General features: G+C 37.2%; 1 protein-coding gene across 4 annotated transcripts in view; it reads right to left on the bottom strand.

Annotated features, from left to right (window-relative positions):
- Positions 1-270: 270 nt before the first annotated feature.
- GABRB2 (gamma-aminobutyric acid type A receptor subunit beta2) overlaps positions 271-22,872 on the bottom strand; it is a 148,886-nt gene continuing 126,284 nt past the window's right edge. The window contains exons 9-12 of one of the 4 annotated variants that reach the window (XM_042452244.1): positions 21,961-22,205; positions 16,616-16,726; positions 7,739-7,789; positions 271-3,760 (exon numbers count right to left, since the gene is read on the bottom strand). In XM_042452244.1, coding sequence (XP_042308178.1) covers positions 3,413-3,760; positions 7,739-7,789; positions 16,616-16,726; positions 21,961-22,205 — 755 coding nt within the window. In that variant the 3' untranslated portion in view covers positions 271-3,412. The remainder of the gene's footprint in view (positions 3,761-7,738; positions 7,790-16,615; positions 16,727-21,960; positions 22,206-22,872) is intronic. The other 3 variants (XM_042452245.1, XM_042452246.1, XM_042452248.1) reach the window with 3 other exon arrangements.

Below are 22,872 nucleotides of genomic sequence, written 5' to 3'. Positions count from 1 at the left end.
TACCTCTCACAGCACCGAGATAAGGACAGATGCAGACTATGGCCCAACAACTCTATGGGGGAGGGGTTGGAAAGAATGCTGGGTATTTGGATATCCTCCCCATCCTTCAAACATTTCTCAGCAACCTGCCTGCACCCTAGTATAGCACATCTATGGGAAGAAATCCATTTCCACCTGTGGGTTCCTGTCACTGGATCAGGATGTCTTTCTCTGTGTGTACATGTATCTGTACATATATGTATGTATGTGTGCATATTTATATGTGTCTACATGCGTATACACACATACACACACATACCTATCAACAGAGGAATATATATACACATATTAAAATATATGTCTATATACTCGCCATAGACATTGATAATGTTTAGTGTTTTGTCTTCACTTACATTAACTGCTAACTATGCAACTGGAACACAGATTTAGTTTTTTAAAAAAGAATTATTTCAGTTGCACGTCTAGTGTGCATTTTACCTAAACTTAAATGGGATTCCCCCCTCCCCAGATATATCTATCTATGTATCTATCTATATGCACTTGCTCTCTTGTTTTCTATGCATTGTGCTTTTGTCTGGCAGAGTCTAAAGTTTCTTTTTTCTTTTTTAATATATTAGAGTACAAAAAGTATCAGGTGTCCCCCTTCAGTGCTATTGTTCAAGACTTTGCTTCCCACTGGGGATGATAACAGAAAATATTCAGCATGAAATTGCTTGGTTCTTTCTTCCCCGTCATTAAAACCGCAGTAGTATAGAAACATAACATTCCTTAGGCAAACACAAATATGCTGCATGAATTTTCAGTTTGGAAAATGCATATTAGACTTACTAGCAATCATATACAGAATGTATTTACAGAGCATTGATCGCAAAGATATTGTTAAAACTGTGCCGTATTATATACTTGTAATTTTGCCATGAATTTCACAAAGATGAAGAGAAAACACCTTAATTGCTGGCAAGTATGCATCCTGAAACCAAAATAAATAAATAAATAAATAAATTAAAAAAAATAGTAATGTGAAATGTGGTTATAACTAATAAGAACAAGAGCACATTTCTGTTCAATTCAAAGGTAACCGCTTATTTAAATTTCCTTTATGAATTAAATCATGTAATACTTTTGTCTGTTTCTACCACATGCTGGCACTACAGAGGAGAAAAACAAAATCTTTTTTGTTTTGTTTTGTATCATGGTCCTTCAATTCTCATTTAAATCTTATTCTAGTACATACACCTCATTGTATTTTAAATTCCTTAGCTCAGAAACATGATATGACATCTATTTCTGTAAGCAGTTCCTCCTTAACAATGAAAAGGACCTCATGGAGGTGATTGTGCACTTTCTTTGTGACACCCCCCCCCCCTCGGTAAAATTCATCCTCCCATTGGCAAGGTCAGAAAATGTTATGGCTTATACCGTAAACTTCCAGATATTTTAAAGTGCAGTATGAGGAGCTGATTTTATAGTTTTCATTATAGCTGACCTATTGAACCAATATGAGAAGAGAAAAGTTATAAAATACTTTCTTTTGAGGTCTGCAAATCCCAGGGATTAACTGTAATGTTGATATTTTCCACATTTTAAAGCTTTGTTTGTATCAAATTAATGGGCAGCTTCTTTATGGAAATGAATAAATGAAATGAACCATGAATACAGTGCAACTAATCTCATTTGTCAGAAAAGATGCTCTAAGCAAAGGGTCTAAGAATTCTCTTATTCTGGTTGGGGATAATATTACAAGAGGAATGAATGATTCTCTGATCTATGAAATGGACCAGGCCCAACAGCATATGGGAAACCATGAGACCAGTCTTTTCACATGGTGAAAATACATGGTGGTGTCCAAAATCAGATATGAATAATCTGTGCAAACTTTTAAAATACTTTACTAAGGAGTAATCACACACTGATTTGGGCTTTTGAAAAAAAGACACAAATCAAAAGGGAAATGTTTATCTAAGAGAGAGTACAGTCTTCTCTAATCCTTTGTAACCCATTGTAACACATCTTTTGTTTTAAAATAGCTCTTCTATATTAGAAGCAAGAACTATTCTGAATCCTGCACAAACTTCATTGAGCTGATTGGAAGATGCTATGATAATATTTAATGGACTGAAAATTTTCAGTTCAACCTATCCCAGTGATTCAGGAATGGGGACTGTAGAAAAATTGAGTTGCATGGGGAAACAAACAAAAGGAAGGGCAGTTCTAAGATTCAGAATATAGGGAAAATTATTCATCCCCTTTCATCTGAGGATATTAGAGTTTCTCTTCCTCTTTTATGTATTCCTCCCCCCTCCCCCAAAGAATACTTTCCAAATAAAAATTAGACACTTAAAATTAAATGTAATGGAAGAAAGCAACCAAACTCTGTACTAAAAGGTAAGTGCTTTCTATGAAATACAAAAATATATATGTTGTTGAAACAGCAGAAACTTGCTTCTATCCAATGTCTTTCATGTGGGAATGAAATAATATCAAGCCTGTAATTAAGAACCCTTACTGCATAAACTAACAGGCAAACTGATACCAATTATTTGTACAGTATTTGTAGCTTCTCCCTGACTCTTAGTTCTGAAAACATTTGCCACTGTTTTTCTCCCACAAGGAAGAACAGAGCACCAAGAGAAAGCCACCTTTGAAGTCACTACTGGCCCCTTGACATTTGGCACTTTACACACAGACATTAAGTGAGGCACACTGCAGCACATACTTGGGCATCTCCTCAACAATTCTGTGGATCAGTGTTATACAGCATGGTAACTATTGTGCTCTACTAACTAAATGACAATTTCTCTTTCACATAATGCTACCAATTTTTGTGTGAATTTCGCACGACTCACTACTTCCATTCTTTCCATAAGCAACATGATATACTCTGGAAAACTCATCCTCATGGTATGATGATAGGCACTACTTATTTTCAAGTTAATGTCCTGAAAAGGTAATGTTGGAATAATGGTTTGAGTTATAAGCATTATAACATTAGTGTTCTATCTCTCGCCATTCCATAATGCTTTATATGTTCAGATGTGAAGAGAGGTGTTACTATCAGAGCTCAAACCCTTTTTCTAGCTTCCTTCTTTTGTGTCTAAACATATTAGTGCTAAAATTAAAAAAACACCTGCAAAAAATGACCAAGTTTCAAAATCTATCTCCAAGCATTAAACACAATGATATCTTTAAAGGTTGTGTTGCATCCTTTGTACTAAAACGTGTATGTTTATCTCTTTTGCAAGAAAACCCAAACATTACAAAATAGATTATATAGTGGGCCAGCAACTAAGGTGTTTTAAAGCAACTTTTGTCCTGAATAGGTTTTTTTTCCTCCCTATGTCCCACATTTGGCTGTACAACTGATTTTGAAGAGAAATCCAGTCCTTGATATCTGTGTGGCTTTGTTTTGTTTTTAGTTCACATAATAAAGCCAATAGACAATATTGAAGAAGGAAAAAACAACAGGGAAGAATATGCGGGACCATCGATCTATGGCATTTACATCAGTCAAGTCAGGGATGGTAATTTTCAACTGAGAGGCACGTCTCCGTAGCCGGCTTTTCTTTTGTGCCACATGCCGCTCCAGGGCGTTACGGCCAAAGCTGTGTCTTGGTAAGCCAGCCTTCCGGTACTGGATACTTGAGGTATCATAGGCCAGCATAGTGCTTCTAGGGTCCCCAAGGCCTATGACAGCTTCAGAAGCAGCCATCTCATTTTTAATTTCAAGTGTGCTCAACAGAATATTTTCATGTGGATCCATCTGGAAAACACAAGAGATTGTTTTAGTGTGTGCAATAAAATATCAAACCCAGCCAGTTATTTAGAGAGGCCAGACCTAAGACACTATATTCAATGCAGGCCAACAGAGAAGTAACATACATATATTTACTTGCGGATCCTGTATTTTGAAAGCACAGGCAAATACATAATATGGCACCATTAGTGGCCACATGTTTGTCTGGCAGATGTCTTGGAAATTTGTCACTACGTTCTTGCATGAAGTGCTGCTCTTTGCGGGCCTAATTTTCTGTTCTGACAAAATTTATCAGCAATTAAAATCACAGTGAGCTCAAAAATGCTGCAGAATCAGATAGACCAGGCATGGCATCTTTTGTTAGAATGCTGCTTTCCTCAAAAATGTCTGCATTTTATCATAGGGCTGTTATTTTGGGCTTGGCAGTCACATTTTGGTATGATATGATGCCTTCTATTGGAAGAGTGAAAGCTGATAAAATTGTTTACACTGCAGCCTCTTTCAACTTATAATGCTGAGGTGAACAGTACTCACTTCAGGGAAAAAAATATCGATTTGGAACATCAAATCAGAACAGAAGACTGGCCATGGCATTAGGCAGTACTTTAGAGGCAAGACTCACCAGGCATTCATGTCAGAGGATAATCCCAGCATGAGGTTGGAGTGTTACCAGTAATTGGAGAGAAAATTAAACAATTGTTTTAAATGCCATATTAAATTTCTACCACTAAAGGTTCAAAGGGCAAATGACTGGAGTTACAATGAGCTCTCTATTATATGGAGTTACAAGATACCCTGTTGCTATATGTCTCTCCTCATAAAAAGGCTATTGCTTATTTCGGGTAGCCATTTTGCTACCTGGAAATAAGTACTGTAACATTTTTTTGGCATTCTAAGGAAATCCTTATTTTCTTAATATGTTATATTTCTTGCTTCTAATTATCTCATCCGAAAAAAAAAATATTTGAACTAAATATTAAATTGATACATTGTCTATCAACTGAGTGTCTGCTTTATATTTTATTTGAAAATAATTTGAACTCTGGCAAAGTTATATATAATCTTTGCATTTTTTAAAAATAGCTGAAGTAACATTTTTTACTGGTTCTTTTATCATGTCACCTTTTAATTGCAAACAATATCAATTTTCACAGTGTATTCCTATGCTCAGATCAAAATGAACTACCTTTTCATACTATCTCCTTTCTACTCTAGCAGCCCTTTGTATTACTGGGAACACAAATGTACACAGGAATGTCTCTTGGGTTTCGTGATTCATTTCATTGCTGGAGAGAAGTCCACTTCAGATGTTTATGATATCTAAAAATTTATATTAATAGCAGACTGGGAGAACTATAGGACAAGATTATTTAGCTGTTGCTGTGTCTCTTGACCCAAATACTAACAGGACACATACACTGGTATTTGGCTAAGGAGATTTATATATATAAACAGCTGTCTGCAATCTTATCACTTGTTGCACGGGTGTAAATTGAGCAAGTGATATTTCAGGTGGGCATAAATCAGACATAGATCTCAGTATGTATGCTGTGTATTTACAGTACTTTGCTTTCAAAGAGATGCACATTTGAATAAGCAATGTTATTATGGTGCAGCTAACCACACATAAGTACTTTTTAAAAGTGGAAATTGACCTTTTAAAAGTGTGGGCTTCTGATTGTGGCTGAGCAGGAAAATATTTGTGTTCCCTTGCAGCTGCTCCTTATGCCTAGTAATTGTAGCATAATCAGTACACACTGAGTCCACAAACTGGTGAACACCATGTTAAGTCACTTGGAAATATTCAGACAAGCAGTAGTACTGTGGTTTGAATCATTATAGACAATTTATAAATTATTGTTCCTTTGGGTGGTATCTTAAAGTTTGCATTATTAAAATTAAATTTTACTCTTAATCCATTTAATTGTTCACCATTATAGTATATTAATATACCATAGACTGCTACAAGATTTCATAATTTGAAAGCAAAGATAGGTTGTATAGGCTGGAACTGTTAGTGCATGTGGGATATTAATTTTTATCTTCAGGTTGTTTTGGTTTATAGATCAACATAAAATTTAGTCAAAATTATTCAGTTTTACTTTCAAATCAAAATTATACAAATCTTTTGAATTAGATATTTCCTGAAGCCTTCAAAGAAAATCTGAATACATGGAAATGAAACTGAAGAAGGCTTCCATGCTCCCACTGACCTTGCACATTAAGAGAGAAAAAAAAGCCTGTTGTATAAGATATGTTTGGGCCTGTAACAAAATTAACATAATTCTGATCAGAATGCCTGGAGCAGGTCTACAACCACTTCCCATGAAACAATATCCAAGCATACTATTTCTGCAGTCTCATAACAAACATTTATGTATGTATAAGCAGAGCCGTTTCATTTTTCAAGGTGCTACCATTTGATCCTTGAATTCTGAGGTCAACCAGCCAATCCCAAACAGGGGTAAACAGACAGGGATGAGTTTTTTCCTTCCTCTCTCCACAGTTCAATATGGCACCAAACATTAAAGAATTTACCACTTAACAAATGGTAAATCCTTTAAAATCTAAATCACTTAAAAAGCAGTTTAAATGGAAGGAAGTTAGCCTTATGACACAACTGTGAGAACACATTTTCAGGTTACATTCAAGAGAGCAAAACAGAAGCACTGGATAATCCTGGGGAATGTGGATAGGTTGGATGGCATGAATTACAGAAGCAGGATAGCAAAGCTTTTTGAAAGTTTCATTTTCCATTTCTAGACAAAGCCCAGACCTCTAAGGTTAAACAGTATTCAACCTTCCACACACTTCATTGGAAAGAGAACTGTGTAGCTTGGCCATAGGAGAAGATCTGTTTAAATACTTTAAAAAGGTTTATACATACACCCTCTCACAAGATGATATTTAGAAAATATTGCGTTTGACTGTTTGAAGTGTGTGTGTGTGTGTGTGTGTGTGTGTGTGTGTGTGTGTGTGGAGCTTATGATAATCAGAAAGATCAACTTTTCATATGGGCAGCTTTGGAGTCTTCTGTGACTGCTGCAGAGATGCCATTAGTCGTCCCAAAGTGAATAACTGAACAAGCAGGCCACATGTTCAAAAATTTAGCAAGAAAAGAAAACCGCTTTGGGTAACCATGCCATTTAATACCATTCGTGTTTTCTCTTGTAATAGGTTTTCTACTGTGATCAGACACTTGTTTGATAACACCACAGTTTGAGAAGGCTGGAGGTCTCTATACCTTTTTCAGAAGAGACACTGGCAATTAGTTGATAGCAGTATATTAGTAATGGGTGAACCATCAACTGTCTTATTGTAGAACAAGTAGGAAGAGACTATAGTTTTTCATAAAAAGGCATTTATTTTCCCTTCACTGGAAAGAGATCCATATTTCACTTTCAAAACAGGAATTCTATAAAATAAATAATGATGACAAGCCAATTGGTCTGAGTTTTTGACTTGAAGTAACAGTCTGTGTTTAAGGTTAGGAAGATGATTTAGAGTCACTTCAATAAAACAGGTTCGCCCATCCCTAATGACAATGTATGCTTGTAACTAAAGAAAAGCTTACAATACAACAATGAAACACATCAGTTCTGCAGGGCGCCTTTCATCCAGAAGGATCCCAAAGCGCTTTACAGACTTTAGAAAGCGACATCACTTCACCAACAAGTGCAATCACCTCTCAGGCAAAATGTGGTGGCTATCTAACAACACGCTCTGTTGTACTACAGGAAATGAAGAATGTTGTAGCCAATTAAAACTATGTGGGGTACATAGGTGGGTGGGTGGGTGAATGGTGGAGATGGTTCAGGAGATAGGAAGACCATTCATAGTACAATCAGACTTTGGACAGGATCTTGGCTTGGGGTGCCAGCTCTTCTAAAATGCGCCATGGGATCTTTAATGGCCACAAATGGTCCACGAACTCAAGTTTTTAAATCTCTAAGGCTAAAATCATTAGAAAACAATAAAATATACCTTTGTTGAATACATTTCTGGACAATGATATGTGCCAATTATTCTTCTGTCCTGTAAGTTAATAAAATCAAGACCAGTTTCCTTAGAGAAAAGGCAGCTGTTAGCTTTCATTAAAAATTAATGCACTATAGGCTACTATTATAAACTATGCATGTTAATTCAAAGCACAGGGCAGTCTGAGCCAACAATCAGCAGAAATATGTGCCAGAATTAGCAATGCTGTTGTTGTCTTGGCCCTGATATTAAAAACAAAATGGATTTGTGATGGAAATGTGTACATATATAATATATATGTTTTTCAAAACTGCCCAGTTTTGACGAAGAAATAAATAAATTATGACATGCAAACATTATTCCAGACAAAGCAGAACAACAGGTAGATTTAAAGCGTGGTGAAACAAAGTTAAAAAGAAACTCCCTTGGTGCTACAGGATTATACAACCACAGGAAAGGGATCCTGATGGTGCATGGAAGACTTTAGGAGCAAAACACAGAAATTTTATAGGGTAGGAAAATAGGGGGAGAATAAACAATTTAACAAATCACAAATGTCCAAGATGAATGCCGTAAAACAGTAACTCAAATTTAATAATAATGGAAGAGTTGTAGGATCACTTTAAAAGATAACATGATAGATGATGAAAATGAAATTCATTGAGGATCCTAAAAATAATCTGTGGACTATTGACCACGGGGTACAGATACTGCTGACCTTCCAGTTCAAACAGGAGATATTTGGAGCAAAGGATTCCAACTGGTATCTAAAACTCCCAAATGATGGCTGTCTATTACAGTTCTGTGTAAGACTATGTAAGACCATGGTGCAGAGCAGCAAAAAACAAAACTTTATTTTTTAATAAAATGAAGCAACTATTTTCATTTGGGAGGAGCATCAGTAGCTTCATTCAACAATATTTCTTACTTTTCTGAAGCATTATACATGCAGCTCCTTGCACAGTGTTAACCTGTAAGTTACTATCAGAAATGCATGAACATATTGACATGGTAAAACAATCCAAACAGATCACTTTTAAATAGGAACACAAAAAGAATAGTTGCAGACAGAATGATACAATTATATCTATGGCTTTAAAAATAAAAATGAACAAACAAAACTGAACAGAACAAACAAAAGAAATATAGGAATGATTGTTTCTACCACCCCCAGCCAACGAACTCAGAGTAAGGTTACCATTCAGCATTTTATATCTAGCAGAAGTTTGCCCTCTGGTGGCTGGTGCCTTCTCTCTCTGTGGACGTTAACACACGGGGGAATTGGAAGGTCAATGCAGTGAATCATGGAGTTTCACGTTGTTGTGTGAGAGGTTATCACACGTAACTGAAATCAATGCTAGATCAATTTGAACCTAATCCAGGGTCAACCAAGAGATATGTAAATTTGGGGAAATACAGAATTTACAAATCCCATTCCACTCAAAAGTTGCGTTCAATTCAAATTTCACAGGTATGGAACACATGTCTTGGTCACCCTTGGATTTCCTTTGAATCAGTCTGCTGGCTGCAATTTTTTCCTCCCTCCTGGAGGTGTGTGAAAGACTTTTCTCTCCTCTCTCGGAGCTGTTCTGGAGTTATTTTGGGGATGAAGCATCCCTCCCCCCAGAGACACCCACCCACCCACCCTCCCTCCTCCTCCCAGCCCTTTCCGGCTCTTTCCCTTTGCAAAACTCATCCTCTCCAACTGGAGGGAAGGAATTGGCCAGGGCTCTCTCTTTCTCTCTTGCGGCCCTGTCACAGGGTTTTCTTGGTAGGTCTATTCAGATGGGGTTTGCCATTGACATTTTCTGAGGAGGCTGAGAGAGTGTGACTTGCATCAGGTCACTCAGTGGGTTTCAATCCCAGCCTTCTAGAGTCATAGTCCAGAGCTCAACCCAAGTGCAAAGTTGCTTTGGACTGGTTTTGAATTGGTGAAATGCCTAAATAACATGAAATAAGGGGTAATGCATGAACAAATAATGTGAATTGCCTAAATAACATGAAATAAAGGGTAATGAATGAACAAAAAATGTGAAACAAGGCAAAACCACGGGAACCAGAACCAAGCCCTGCCAGAAGTGTAAAAAGGTCATGATCCAATTCTGCCCTCATTGCGCATGTGCAGGGATGCTAATTCGAATTCTAGACTATGAAGGGTACGTAGGCATATGATAATTTCTTTTGTATTTCCACAACTTTGGCTTTGGGATGGGTGCTGTGTTCTTCTGTGGTGTGATAACCATCCATGTTCTTGTGTTCATTTCTGAACTGGCCTTACTTTTTTTTTTTTTAAACGGGAAGACATTTCTCCCATGTGATAACATCCTATGAGATGTTAAGTCTTGGTCTGAGTTTTAGTCTCCATTTCAAAAGGCCTATCCACAGATACTGATTGTGTTTTGAGGGATAGGTCTCAGTACATTAGATAGTTTCTTTAAAAGTCAGACTAGAAGTAGAACAGATTCAATGCCTCACTGCTATGGAAATGATGAGCTGCCACTGGGCATACTTGAAAAGATATGACCTTATGGCCTAAATCCAACTATTAATCTCAACTAGACAGGATTTTCTGAATCAATGGAAACTTGACTAAGTCTACATTTTCCTAGGTACCATTCATTCAACAGGTCAACTCTAATTGGGACTAACAATTGGACTTAGGCCAACATGTAAACTGCAGCCATCCTTCCAATCTCTTGAACATGATCCTTTCTTTTCCCTGCTTACTCCTTCCTCCCTATCACCATCTTTTTCTTTTTCTGTTTCCTCTGGGATGTTCTTTCTCTCAACCCTCTGCTTCCTTTACCCTAATGGTTCCGAGTTCCTGTCTTCTCCTTTGCATTCTTCGTCTACTTCACTAGAGGCCATCCTGTCTGAGCCACAGCAGTCTAGGATTTGGACAGCTTCTATTGGATCTGCTGGTGGTCAGAGATGCTTAGCATCAAAGTAGTTCAGTTGGCAGCAACAGAATTACTCTCTCTGCCCCATCGCTCCATAATATAAGCTCATCCAAACATTCCAAGCACTTTACCAACATTGCCACAAAATCCCATACTCCATTACACCACATAAGATGAACCAACTTATCATACGAAATGACTTCTCAAGTAAAATGGAAAGAGTCACTAATATAGGACTGCAAATTTATTGAACCAAGTGTAGCCATTTCTTCCATAGCCTCTATGTGCACAAATGCTTGATTACTAAAGCAAAATTATCTGGTTCTGTTTCTCAGGCCAACATTTTCCTTCTCATCCTAGCACTGAATCACATATTACCCAAATATTGTTCCAATTACCACTGCATAATGAAGCTATAGTTCAAGACTATTTGAAGATTTTCATACCTGGCTGCATCACTGCTAAAATGTCCCCCAAACATCCCTAAAAGGTGGAGGAAGCGCCTGTGTCTGAAAGCCAGGCCTGCTTCCTGAATCGCCATGGAAATGTGGCTCCCTCTATAGCGTCCCTGAATCGTCTCATGGGGAGAAAATTTCCTATGAAAAACTTTGCCTTCAGAGGAATTCCGCTCCCCAGGAAAGATTCAGGGATGCTAAGAGGGAGCCACGTTTCAATGGCGATTCAGGAAGCAGGCCTGGCTTTCAGACACAGGTGCTTCCTCCACCTTTTAGGGATGTTTGGGGATGTTTTAGTAGTGATGCAGCCAGGTATGAAAATCTTCTTTGTTCAGAGAATTGAGAGTACAGTAGTTATGAAAGGGGCATAGTTATCTATACTATGCATGCATTTTATTTCTCTTTTGGTGTCACCACTGCAGAAACAGGCTTGTCAGGTTTTTGCTCTAACTATCATCTCCAGCAATATGGATGTGTCTCCAGCCTACTAGACACCACTGTATTCCAGCGACATACAGTGGGCCCTTAGTATCCGTGGATATGGAGGGTCGACTGTAGTTACTTACCATGACATTATTGCCTGTTCTAGAAGAGAGAATGAAACCATGCAGAACTAACTACCCAGCCACCTTCCACTCAGTTTAAACAAATGGCCCTTATGCTTTATATTATCTGATTCACTTTTTCACTGGCATCCAAACTGGTGGGATCTATAAAAGAGTGGGCAATGTTTGGCCCTCTAAATGTTGCTGGACTGCATTTTCCATCATTCTTCTTCATTGCTTGTTAGGGTTGATTGAAATAACAGTCTGGTAAACATCTGGAAGGCTACATGTTAACCATTCCTCCCCTCTAAGATGTCACACAAAAGTGATGCATCCATATCTGCTCACTGATCCTGGTATGGTTCACATGCGTGAGAGGTAACTGGGAAGAAAGCACAGACATAGTACAAGTTGGAGCCTATGAATGATGCCGCAAAAAGGTAGTTAGTTGGTTACAGAGATCTCTCTTTGTTACGGTATGCCACATTTGGTGAGGCACACTGCTTCTTGAACAGTGCAGAAGGAACTAAAAAAAAAAAAAAAAAAACACTTGGGGAAAAAATGATGAACTTATCCTCCAGTGTGGGACATATAGTTTGGCCCCAACAGTAAAGTAGATTTTATGTACATTACTCCCATGAAGGCCTATACAGTTGTACTTTTCTGCATGGACTGAACTGTACATATTGGTAACAGCTACATTTAATCATGTTTTCTGTTTAAAAAATCTTAAACAAAAATACAGAATACATTCTGAGAAAGGTTGTATCATGGTGAAAACTAACTTTTCACCTCTCTGAATGTTTTAGAGAACAGGCTCTTGGATTATGTAATCTTGAGATTTGGGCTGACATATTTTAAACTATATATGCTGTTCTTGTGTAAAATTAAAGGTGTCTTACTGAAATTATTGCTGTGGACAGGGAGTCCCACATAGCTGAACTGATCTTTTTTTTATGATGTCACCAGGAATAGTGCTACAAAATGTACAGAGAAATTACCTTGTGACTTTTTCTGTAACAGGCCACAGGCTATGTCTGCCACCACTACCACCTCACATTACATTTATAGCAAATTCTTACATAATGCTAATGGAGAACTAGCAAACAATGGCCTGGACTTGGCTGGCTTATAGCATATCCTTACACAACAGCAATATACAGTTATGCTCAGTGGCTTCTTTGAACTTTTAAAAAGGGTTTAAAAAGAATGTATGGATACAAGTTCTACATGCTGTATATGGACACAAATGGTAGTTTGTTGAAGAGTGCTTTTACTTTTGATAGCACTCACAATTTGAAAAGTATGGAGTGTAACCTCTGACAATATCTTAATGTTAATTAAATACTTGTTTTTACATAGGAGAAAGCTGACTAAATTTAACTGTTCAGAGCTATGGAATAGAGTGAGCACCAGAATCAAATCTGGATAAGAAACAAAACCCATTTGGTTTTAGAACCAGCATGGGAAAATGATGCATCCTCAGCAAGAGGATTACTACAAAGGTCTGGTTTTAATAAAGTCCTGCACAGTTTGGTATCACAATGTCTGAAGGCTTACCTCTTACACTAGATCCTTGCGCATCCTATGAGATCATTCACTGATTCCAAGCGCTCTTGTCTACTGAGATTTGGGAGAGGTCTACTTATGAATGGGCATTTTCTGCATTGGCTCCAAAATCAAGGAATGCCCTCTCTAGAACTGTCTCTAGGGTACAAATCTTGCTGACTTTTGTGCCACCAAAGGCCTATTTGTCTCTATTTCTTTTAAAATAGTTCGTCTCTATGGGTCCTTGGTATCCACTGAGATTTGGTTCCAGGACCAGTCGTGGATACCAAAATCCATGGATGCTCAAGTCTCATTAAATACAATGGGACAGTAAACTGGTGTCCCTTATATAAAATGGCAAAATCAAGGTTTGCTTTTTAAAATTTGTGGGTTTTTTTTAATATTTGAAAGCTGTGGATAGTTGAATCTGTGGATAAAGGATCAGTGGATATAGAGGGCTGACTGTATTAGGTTTATTATGTTGTTTTTGTTCTGTATATTGCTCAAAGAGTTTTGGTCAAAGGGTAACTAAAATGATATAGATTCAGTAAACCAAATTCTTCTTTCTCTGTTCAGTTAAGCCATGTTGTGCTCCTTTCCTATTTTAAAACTATACTTACATCTCACCCTCTTTTTTTGTGGTAACTTCCTATTCCTTAGTGATACGTAAGTGATTTCCCCATTATCTCCATGGCAACCATAATGAGTGGACCAGCTCTTAGCTCCAATATTTCCCAGTATCCCTGGATTCTTCTGAACGATCCTAACATCAATACACTTAGCATAAATTAACAGGAGGCTGTATATTTAATACTGAGCAAATGCTAAAGAAACTGACACAGCTGTTTTCTGCAGCAACAGACCCAAGCTAGACAAAGTGGAGTCTTATACTATTGTCCTCTGTCCTTTTCCTCTTGCTTTCTTCTATCTTTGGTAGCCGTCCTATAGCAATTTTCCTTCTATTCCCTCAGCTGCCAACAATGTTCAAGGCATTAAAGCTGGAAACCATTTCAGCACAAAAAGGAGGACTCACAACATCTTCTACTCTGCTGGGAATTGGCCATCAAAACTATTCCAAACCAAAGGCAAACCAGCAAACTGAACGCTGGCTCAAACCCCTCAGATCTATGCTACCTGTTCACTCCTTCTTGCCTCTTCTTCTGGCTAGGGAATGTTAACAAAATACCTTGAAAATGGTACCTCAGACAAAAGCTCTCTGTAAACTCCCTCTATCCATTGGAGGTGGGCAAGGGCAGGAGCTTCTGCTAGAATATATACATGCAATGAGTTGAAAGGGAATTCAGAGGTCATTTGTCTTATCCCTCTGCCACAGCAAGAAATCCACTGCTCAAGCAGATTTAAGAGGTGGTTGTACATTAAAGATGGACTGGCTTGAGTGTTAGGAGGGTTCCCAGTGTTTGAGTGGCTGGTGTGGCCAAAGGAGAAAAAAAGAAAAGAAAAGAAGACCAAAAATACCAGCATACAGTATTTTAGATTAAAACTCATACTACCTGTAATAAAGCTTTAGGAGAGTACTGACATTTAGAATGGGAGAAACTCCACATAAAAGCTAAGAAACTGCAAAACAGAGGGAAAGCGAGAACCCCTGGAAATCTTCACAGGGCTGGACTGGACCCTAGGGCTTGAAATTGTCCACTCAAGCTGTATAACTTTTGTTAAAGACCTCTACTGAAGGGGAGTCTTTCAAGGCAGCTTGTTCAATTAATTCATAAGGCTCCCTGTTTTGGTGTAGTCGTCAAAGCAGCTGCCAAATCTTTAAGGATAGAGCTAAATCCCACTCTAATAGTAAGCACTATGTTCTATTTCTGCTGTAGGTCTGATAGATAATTTCATTTGTTTGCCACTTGGCATTAGCCAAGACAAATATTCACATTTCCATTGATGCTGAGTATAGAGGCCTTAGGTAACACAGAGACTACTGAACAGAGGGTTATATTCTGGATTCAAAAAGGACTTTTAAACCATTGCCAGTGTGTTCAGTTCACATATCTCACCAAAATGTGTAGATGTTAGCCACATAAAGTCAGACAACTTTTTGGAGAGAATACTGAATTTTTTTAACATACTTTGAATAACTTTTGTTAAAGGAAGTAATTTCTTTATAAATGCCAACATAAAATGCTAAGCAATATTTGTAAATAGCTCATCAATCTTATTGCAAAATAATGGATTGGACATATATATATATATATTTAAAAAGAGTAGGAACTAAATAAAATAAATAAAATTCAGGTGGTAAAACACTGGAAATTTGTTAAGATGCATACAAATGAAATACTGAAATCTGAATGTACAGAAAATAAATGTACAGAAATCTGCACAGTGAAGTTCAGGAAAAGAATCAATCTTATAGGGAGAATTCCTTTTCACTGTTTAGTAAATCTCTTTTACTATTACACAAATATAGCTCTTTATCAGGCTGTTATATATTGATCATCATTATTATTATCACCACATTAGTATTTTCATATAACTTAGAATATGTATGGTGCCTCAAGTATTTTAGAAGAGTAGCAAGAAAGAAGAGGCACAGAAGATCTCAAAAGAAAAAGTAAGCTCTAGAAATTATTACATAAGTATAAGCAAAAGGAAACTATCTGGAAAAATGCCAAGCTAAGACATTACTGATCTACCCCTATGTGGGAAACTAAGAGAAAATACTGAGGGAAGCAGAGCTGCCTATAATCAGGAGCACAGCAAATTCAAGATGATGGGGGGGGGGAAGCATTGTGAAAAGATATCTGGTTTAAGATTTTTAAGATGTCTTTCAGTGTGCATATACATTAATTCAAAACAACAAACGTGGAAGCCAATCTCAGTACAGTGAGAGTTATGAATACACTAAACAAGAAACTGGTTTAAGACACATACACAAACACATACACTAGGCCATTATAATTATAAAACAAACAGATATACAGTCAACAAGGAACTTTTCAACCACAAGACACTCTTTATAAATCTGTAATAACACAGTAAGGACTAAAAGAATCTATATGGAGCCATGGTTCCTATTAAGAATTAGAAATAAGATGGCACTGTGACTCCATCCTAGAATCTTGAAAGTAAACTCCTCTTTAATAATGAAACAAAAGGAATTGTCTGTTTAAGAGAAAAATAGCACGAAGCACTACATGAACATGGGTTCAAACTAAATCTACTGAATCAATACATAAAATTTGACAATGCAGCATATAAAAATTAGGGTATATATAATCTGTTAGTTGCTTTTCTGTTAAAATAATTTCAAAGTGATTTACAGTATAATGGATTATGAGAATGCAGTGGATATTTTATCTGGGTTTTAGTAAAGCATTTCATACAGCACTATACAATAGCTTATGGTTAGAAGGCCAACATAAGATGTCTTGGACAGTTAGTACAATAAAATGGATCAAAAACTGGCTATCTAACCGTATTAAGAGGGTAATCGTAACTGGCAGTCCATCTAGTTGGGGAGAGATTTCCAGTGGGATCCAGGGATCGCAATTCGGTCCCATTTTGTTTTATATCTTTATAAAAGATCTGGAAGACAAAGTAGAGAATACGCTAAATAAGTCTCTTAACTCCGACTAATTAGGGAATGGTGAGCAGAGCTAGAACTAACATAGTAGTTGTAAAATAATTCTAAATGCCTCAAAAACGGGATGATAGATATTTACCGACGATTATTTCTATATTAACAGAGAAACAGAAGAAGATAACAGAACACAGGAAGGCTCAAAAGATGAAAACAGAAGAGGGTTTCCTATTCAGATTTTTGTCCTCTTGCATCATGTATCATTTTTAAAAACCAAAAACATCATCACATGGAAAGGTAGAAGAGAAAAACCATCTTACATAAAGGCAGAGAGACTATAAGAGGAATGTGCACAGAAAGCTTGTGAAATATAAAGAGAACAAGGAATAACCTGACAGGCAGCTGCAGAAGATTCAAAGCCAAAAATAGAGAGATAAGTGTTGTTAAAAGCAAGGTAGAAACGTGCATTGAAACAAGAGATACGACATTTCTAAGCATCAAAAATTTGATCAAACAGAATAATCTATACAATTGTTTTGACACTATCTCTCCAAGTCAAAGGTGCAATGCTGAATAACTGTATATAAAGAATACAACAGAAAGAGAATTCATGAAAAACTAGTGAAGAAGTAGTTTTGGATTCAACAAGTAAAATGTAATTATTTTTACTGATCTATAAGTGTGCACTTTGTAGGTAAATGGCTGGGGAAATATCATGTGGGCAGGCCCTTGTGTTTCTTTTGCTATCATAACTGGTAAAGAACTTGGAAGGAGAGTCAAATACACAACCAAAAGGATCACATACATAGAGCACATATAAAACAACAATAAAAAATGAACGCGAAACAAAAGAAAAATTGATTTTATGGCATACTTAACAGATGAGCAAAACATTCAACCCTATATTCCAACCTGGAATACCCAAGAATCTGAGAAAGGGTCAATATCAGGCTTTGAAGCCAACACTCAAAAGGTAGAATGGTGCTACCACCAGCAAATTGTGATTGAGAACATTCAGTGGGTAGGATGGAAAGAATCAGACAGAATGCAATTGATTATTCAGTTTCTGAGATTGGTAGCTACTGTTTTGGGTTGGCTAATTCCTACTTGTTCAGAGGTCCTTTAGGGAATAAAGAAGACTACAAAAATTGAACAAGTATGATAACTTGGTTAGTGCTTTATTTGATTTGAGTACAATAACATCCAAAATCCACAAAACAGTGATCTTTATTCAGCCAAGTAAAATGCATAAAATGAAGCTCCACTGGCTCCTCCATCAGGCAAAGATATTAAAAATCATACAGGAGAATAAAATAAAATGACCTCAAATAGAAAAGTTCCAATCCATTGGCTCCCTCTTTAGAATTCCCCTGTAGTGGCTAAAAAGCAGTATCTGCACATCCAAGAAACATATTCATGTTGGCCATATAGCAAAGTACGATAACATCCCAAATCCACAAAATAGAGATATTGTGTATCTCAGAAGAAGTATCTTTTTGTATTGCTAACAGAATTCAAATTTTATCTCCTAGGCTGTGGAATGCTTTGTTCCCAGTTCCACATGGCCAAAAAGAGGAGGAGCCTGCCTGCACAGATATCCCTCCAAACCATCTCAACACAGAGCAACACAACATCTTGACAAAATGTAGCCCTGTGACTAAGATCATCACCTGTATGGTTTTTAACATCTTTGCCTGATCAAGAAGCCACTGGAGCTTTGGAAGCTTGCATCATGTATTTTTTGTATTTTGGTTGTAAGAATAAAGGTATCACTGTTTTGTGGATTTTGAATATTACTGTACTTTACCATATGATCAACATGGCTACTCTTGAATATTATTTGATTTAAGACAGAAACAGGCTTAAAACCTAATTAGTCCAAGGCAGCTTGATTATTTCAATGGGCCTTACCTATGCATTGGTTCACTGTTTACAAATTGATTTAATGGGTCTACTCTAATTGGGGTTATCCAATAAGATGCATCATAGTTAGCTCTATTCAGCAGTAACTAAAATTATTATTTCTTAACTGACAATTTGCTGCCCTTTCAAGACTCCCCAAATCTACTGCCTGTGGTGTTTAATTCTGCCTACTGGTAGAGTGAAGCAGCCACTGCAGGCAGTACTTTACTGACAAGGAGGTGAGGTAGAAAAGTTTTGAAGAGTTTTGTTCCTCAGATACCCAACTGTGGATACTACAAATCCAGTTGTATGTCCAATTTGCCAATTTGCCTCAGGCAGTGAAAAGGGGAATTCCAGCTAGAGGGAAGGAGATCTGGGAAAGGCATACAGAGAATTAGTGTCACCTGTACAGGATTTTGAAAAGATCATGAAATCTGATTGCTGTCTTTAACAACTAGCCATAAATCTTCTGAAATTGTTGAAAAAGGTGAGAAAAGATGGAGTCCTCAACTTAAATGAAAATACAGTTTGCCCTCCGTTTTCACAGGGGATCCGTTCCAGACCACCCAGCAAAAATGGAGGCTCACTCATATTCAAGCCTCATAGGTTTGAATGGGCGACCCCCATGCATGGTGTGCGTGCCATTGGAAATAGCGGAGGTCGCCCTCCGCAGATATTCGAGGGTGTGGATCTGTGAGTTAGGAAGGGTGACTGTAAATATTTTTTCCCAAAGAGCTACAGCAGAATGAACTAAGCACAATTCTGCTCTGTAGGTTTTTAACAATTGTCAACTACCTTGATTAGGGTTTTATCAATAATATACCTTGCAGGGCACATTGAACCAGATTGACAGATGCATCCTCTGCACAAGGAAATCTTAGAATTTCTTTGCCAGGGGAAGTGCCATATTCAAGATGGAGAACTATCTCACACTACTGTTCATGGTATGTTCAGTGCCCCTTCTGTACTAGTTCTCAGTTGCTATATAGGCTGCTCTAGGTCTGAGTTCAGGACAGAAGCTATATCCCATAAACTACTTTCTGGTTACTTCCCTTTCTATACAGAATATATGGAAACATTCCCACTTTACTGCTGTCAAATAAATAAATCCCCCCGTATACTCTTGTTACTGTCATATATCTGTGTGCTTGTGCATTTGTGGCAAAACTATTTTGCATTCAATATGTTTTACATGTTGAAAAATTATCTTTTTATCAAACATCAAGTATCACCACACAAATCTATATTTAGATAAAAATATTAACTAAAAAATCTTCTCATGTGAAGATTATTGGCTGCATCTAAAATATTGGTTCTCCTCTGGTGACTGATTTCTAAAACTCTTTTTTGTCTTTTGGTACAGTTTTCTTCTGAAACTTGACTGTAGTCCACTGATCTCCACACATATTGTGTAAGTCATTACATACCACCAATGTTAAAAGATTTTCAGTGACTTCCAGTGTGTTCCTGGCTTACTTTGGAAACTGAGCCACTTGTCTTGGCTTTTATAGTCTTAAAGAGCTTGAAACTTTAAAGAGCTTGAAACTTAGCAGGTAGATACCTTCTCCCACACAGAGTTGCTCAGGGGCTGAGAATTTTATCTAAGGCTCCACTGCAAACTTCTTAGTCATTAAGCAGTTTGGTTCTGAAGAGAGGGCCTTCTTTTCCATTACACAGAAATGGTGGAATTGCATGGCTATGGTTTGTTTACTGTTTCATCTCCAGGTATGTTCGCTGATCATTGTTCTTCCCATGAAGCAATGTTGAATTCCACCCCCAGTGCCATGATAACCTGTCCTTGGGAAGGAGCACTTTCTTCTGGCTAGAGAAAGGGTTGGAAAATAGCCCTCAAGCATGTTTTTCGAGACATCAACCATTCCAGACTGTTTGGACTCCTGTTTACCTAGTTCATCAAAGGTGTATTCTCTCCTGAAAGCTTCCTGGAACAGCAATTTATTTTTTAAGTAGGCTGCATCACCTACACTAAAAGATGCTCCATTTAAAATCCAGAAGTGGACTTCTTACCACTTCTACTTTTTTTTAGCAGTCTGTGTGACCCCAATAACAGAAAAATAACCCCATAGTTGTCCATCCCTGAGCTAAAGCATTCATTTGGAACTGAGAGTAGAACGTAGAATCAAGAAAGTCTATGTAGAAGCATGAGGATCTGGGGCCTTTCCTTCTAAGTGTGATGAACCCTCTTATGACAACACATTTGACCTATCTGATGCTATTAGGCTGCAGTCCTATAGCCACTTTTAAATAAATACTGAGTCTTAAAACTAATTTTTATATTCTGAAAAAACAGATTTCAACTTCTCCTTTTTTTGGTTTTGTTTCTTACTCCAGCAGCTCATGCAAAGACTCCAAGTATCTAAAATAATCTCATTGCATAATTTAGCAAAACATAATCTAAATATCAACACCTATCACTTATGAGTATAACCAGCTACATGGCTTGTACAATAGACTTCATATGTCCCTCCCACCATTTTATTTCTTTTAAGTCTTGTCAGATGAAGAGTGTTTTTGCAGCATTCTGGGATTAGTTCTTTTGACGTTAGCATGGTTTTCAGAATATCCTCCCCTTCGCCAGTAGATTCATGTATATTTTTATTGTTAGAAGGCAGCCAAAGAATCATGGGTAGCATTCAAATACTATTGAATATATATTTAACACATACCTATATGTTACATAATAAGTAAGGAACAGTAACTGTGTGTACACAATAGTAAATAAATGAATCCTGCATGAAACTGTGTGCTGAGTGCACAGAAAAAAGAAAAGAAGTAAATAATAGAAAAATCACCTTGCACTAATGCTCCCAGTTCCTCAGTTTTAGAAAACCTTTGCCTTCCTTTATGAAGAGCAGCACTAAAACCCCACTGTATTTAGTTCCTTGGATTTTACCTCCATTGAATAGCAAGCTGAACAACGGTCCTAAGTTTTTTGTGTGTTTTTCGAGCTATGTGGCCATGTTCTAGAAGAGTTTCTTCTTGACGTTTCGCCAGCATCTATGGCTGGTATCTTCAGCCCGAAAAACCCACAAAAAAGCCTTCGACTTCACAATAGTCCTAACATTTTTTTTCTAGTGGAATGTTGTTATCCTTTGTTTCCACATATTTATTCATGTTATAAGCACTGAGTTTACTAGAAGATGTAAGCTGGAGTTTAAAACCCATCTGGAAAGAATCTGTTTTGAAATCCAATTACTATATTCTTTACTAGATTTGTGAAGAAGATGAATTGCATATTAAAACACTGTTTGGAAGAAATGAATTATTCATTGACCCAACAGTGAACTGCTATATATATATGTCTTCCATTTCAATTTACCTTATTGACATCCATTCGTAATTTTTCGTTGTTAGCACTGGCAGCTTTTTCTGCTGCTTTCTTCTGACGCTGTGGTCCCCTGCCAAAGAAGATGTAGTTGACCAAGGCATACTCCAGTAGGGCCATGAAGACAAAGACAAAACATCCCATCAGATACATGTCAATGGCTTTCACATAGGGAATTTTGGGCAGTGTTTCTCGTAGATGGGTATTGATGGTTGTCATTGTGAGCACCGTTGTGATCCCTGAAAAAGCATAACAAATTCCAATTTAGTGTATTCATTTTTTAAAGGAAATGATCATTCTGCATTAATGTTTAATGGCCAGCACTGTGTTAATTTAGGGAATACAGGAGGAGTAAAGCATATTGATCAGAATCCTGTATATTAGCGGATTTACAGATGTGTGAATCAGAATTGGTCAGTTTTGTAACATCTGTATCCAGTAGAGGGCTGCTGTTACAATACTATGTACTAGAACCAGCAAAGTGCCCACTGTGCATCACTCTTGCTAGTGTCCCAATATGCATCTTTATAATTACTAACAAGGTTCTTTGCATCTCTACTACTTAGTTAAGTATACACAGAATTACATTAAGCAAAAGGCGATACATAATTCTGGCAAACAATAGTACACTTACCTAGTCTATAACAAAAAAGCAAAAAGCAGAGAGAAGTGCTGAGGACATTTTACAAATATTAATAATTATATAAACCTATCATCATGGGCATCTTTTCATGTTCTAATAGCACTAAAATGTAGTAGTGAATCACACAGGCAGGATCAAGTCTTATTAGGTGAAGGGAGGAACTGAATCTGGAACCTTTTTTACACAGAGCCTACACTCCACCACTGTGACACATTTCCTTGTAAAACACCTTGATCTGTTGGAAAGGCAGTATATAAATAAAA

Source organism: Sceloporus undulatus, chromosome 2 (assembly GCF_019175285.1).
Source record: "Sceloporus undulatus isolate JIND9_A2432 ecotype Alabama chromosome 2, SceUnd_v1.1, whole genome shotgun sequence".
Classification (NCBI taxonomy): domain Eukaryota; kingdom Metazoa; phylum Chordata; class Lepidosauria; order Squamata; family Phrynosomatidae; genus Sceloporus; species Sceloporus undulatus.
This window is presented reverse-complemented; position numbering and strand designations above follow the sequence as displayed.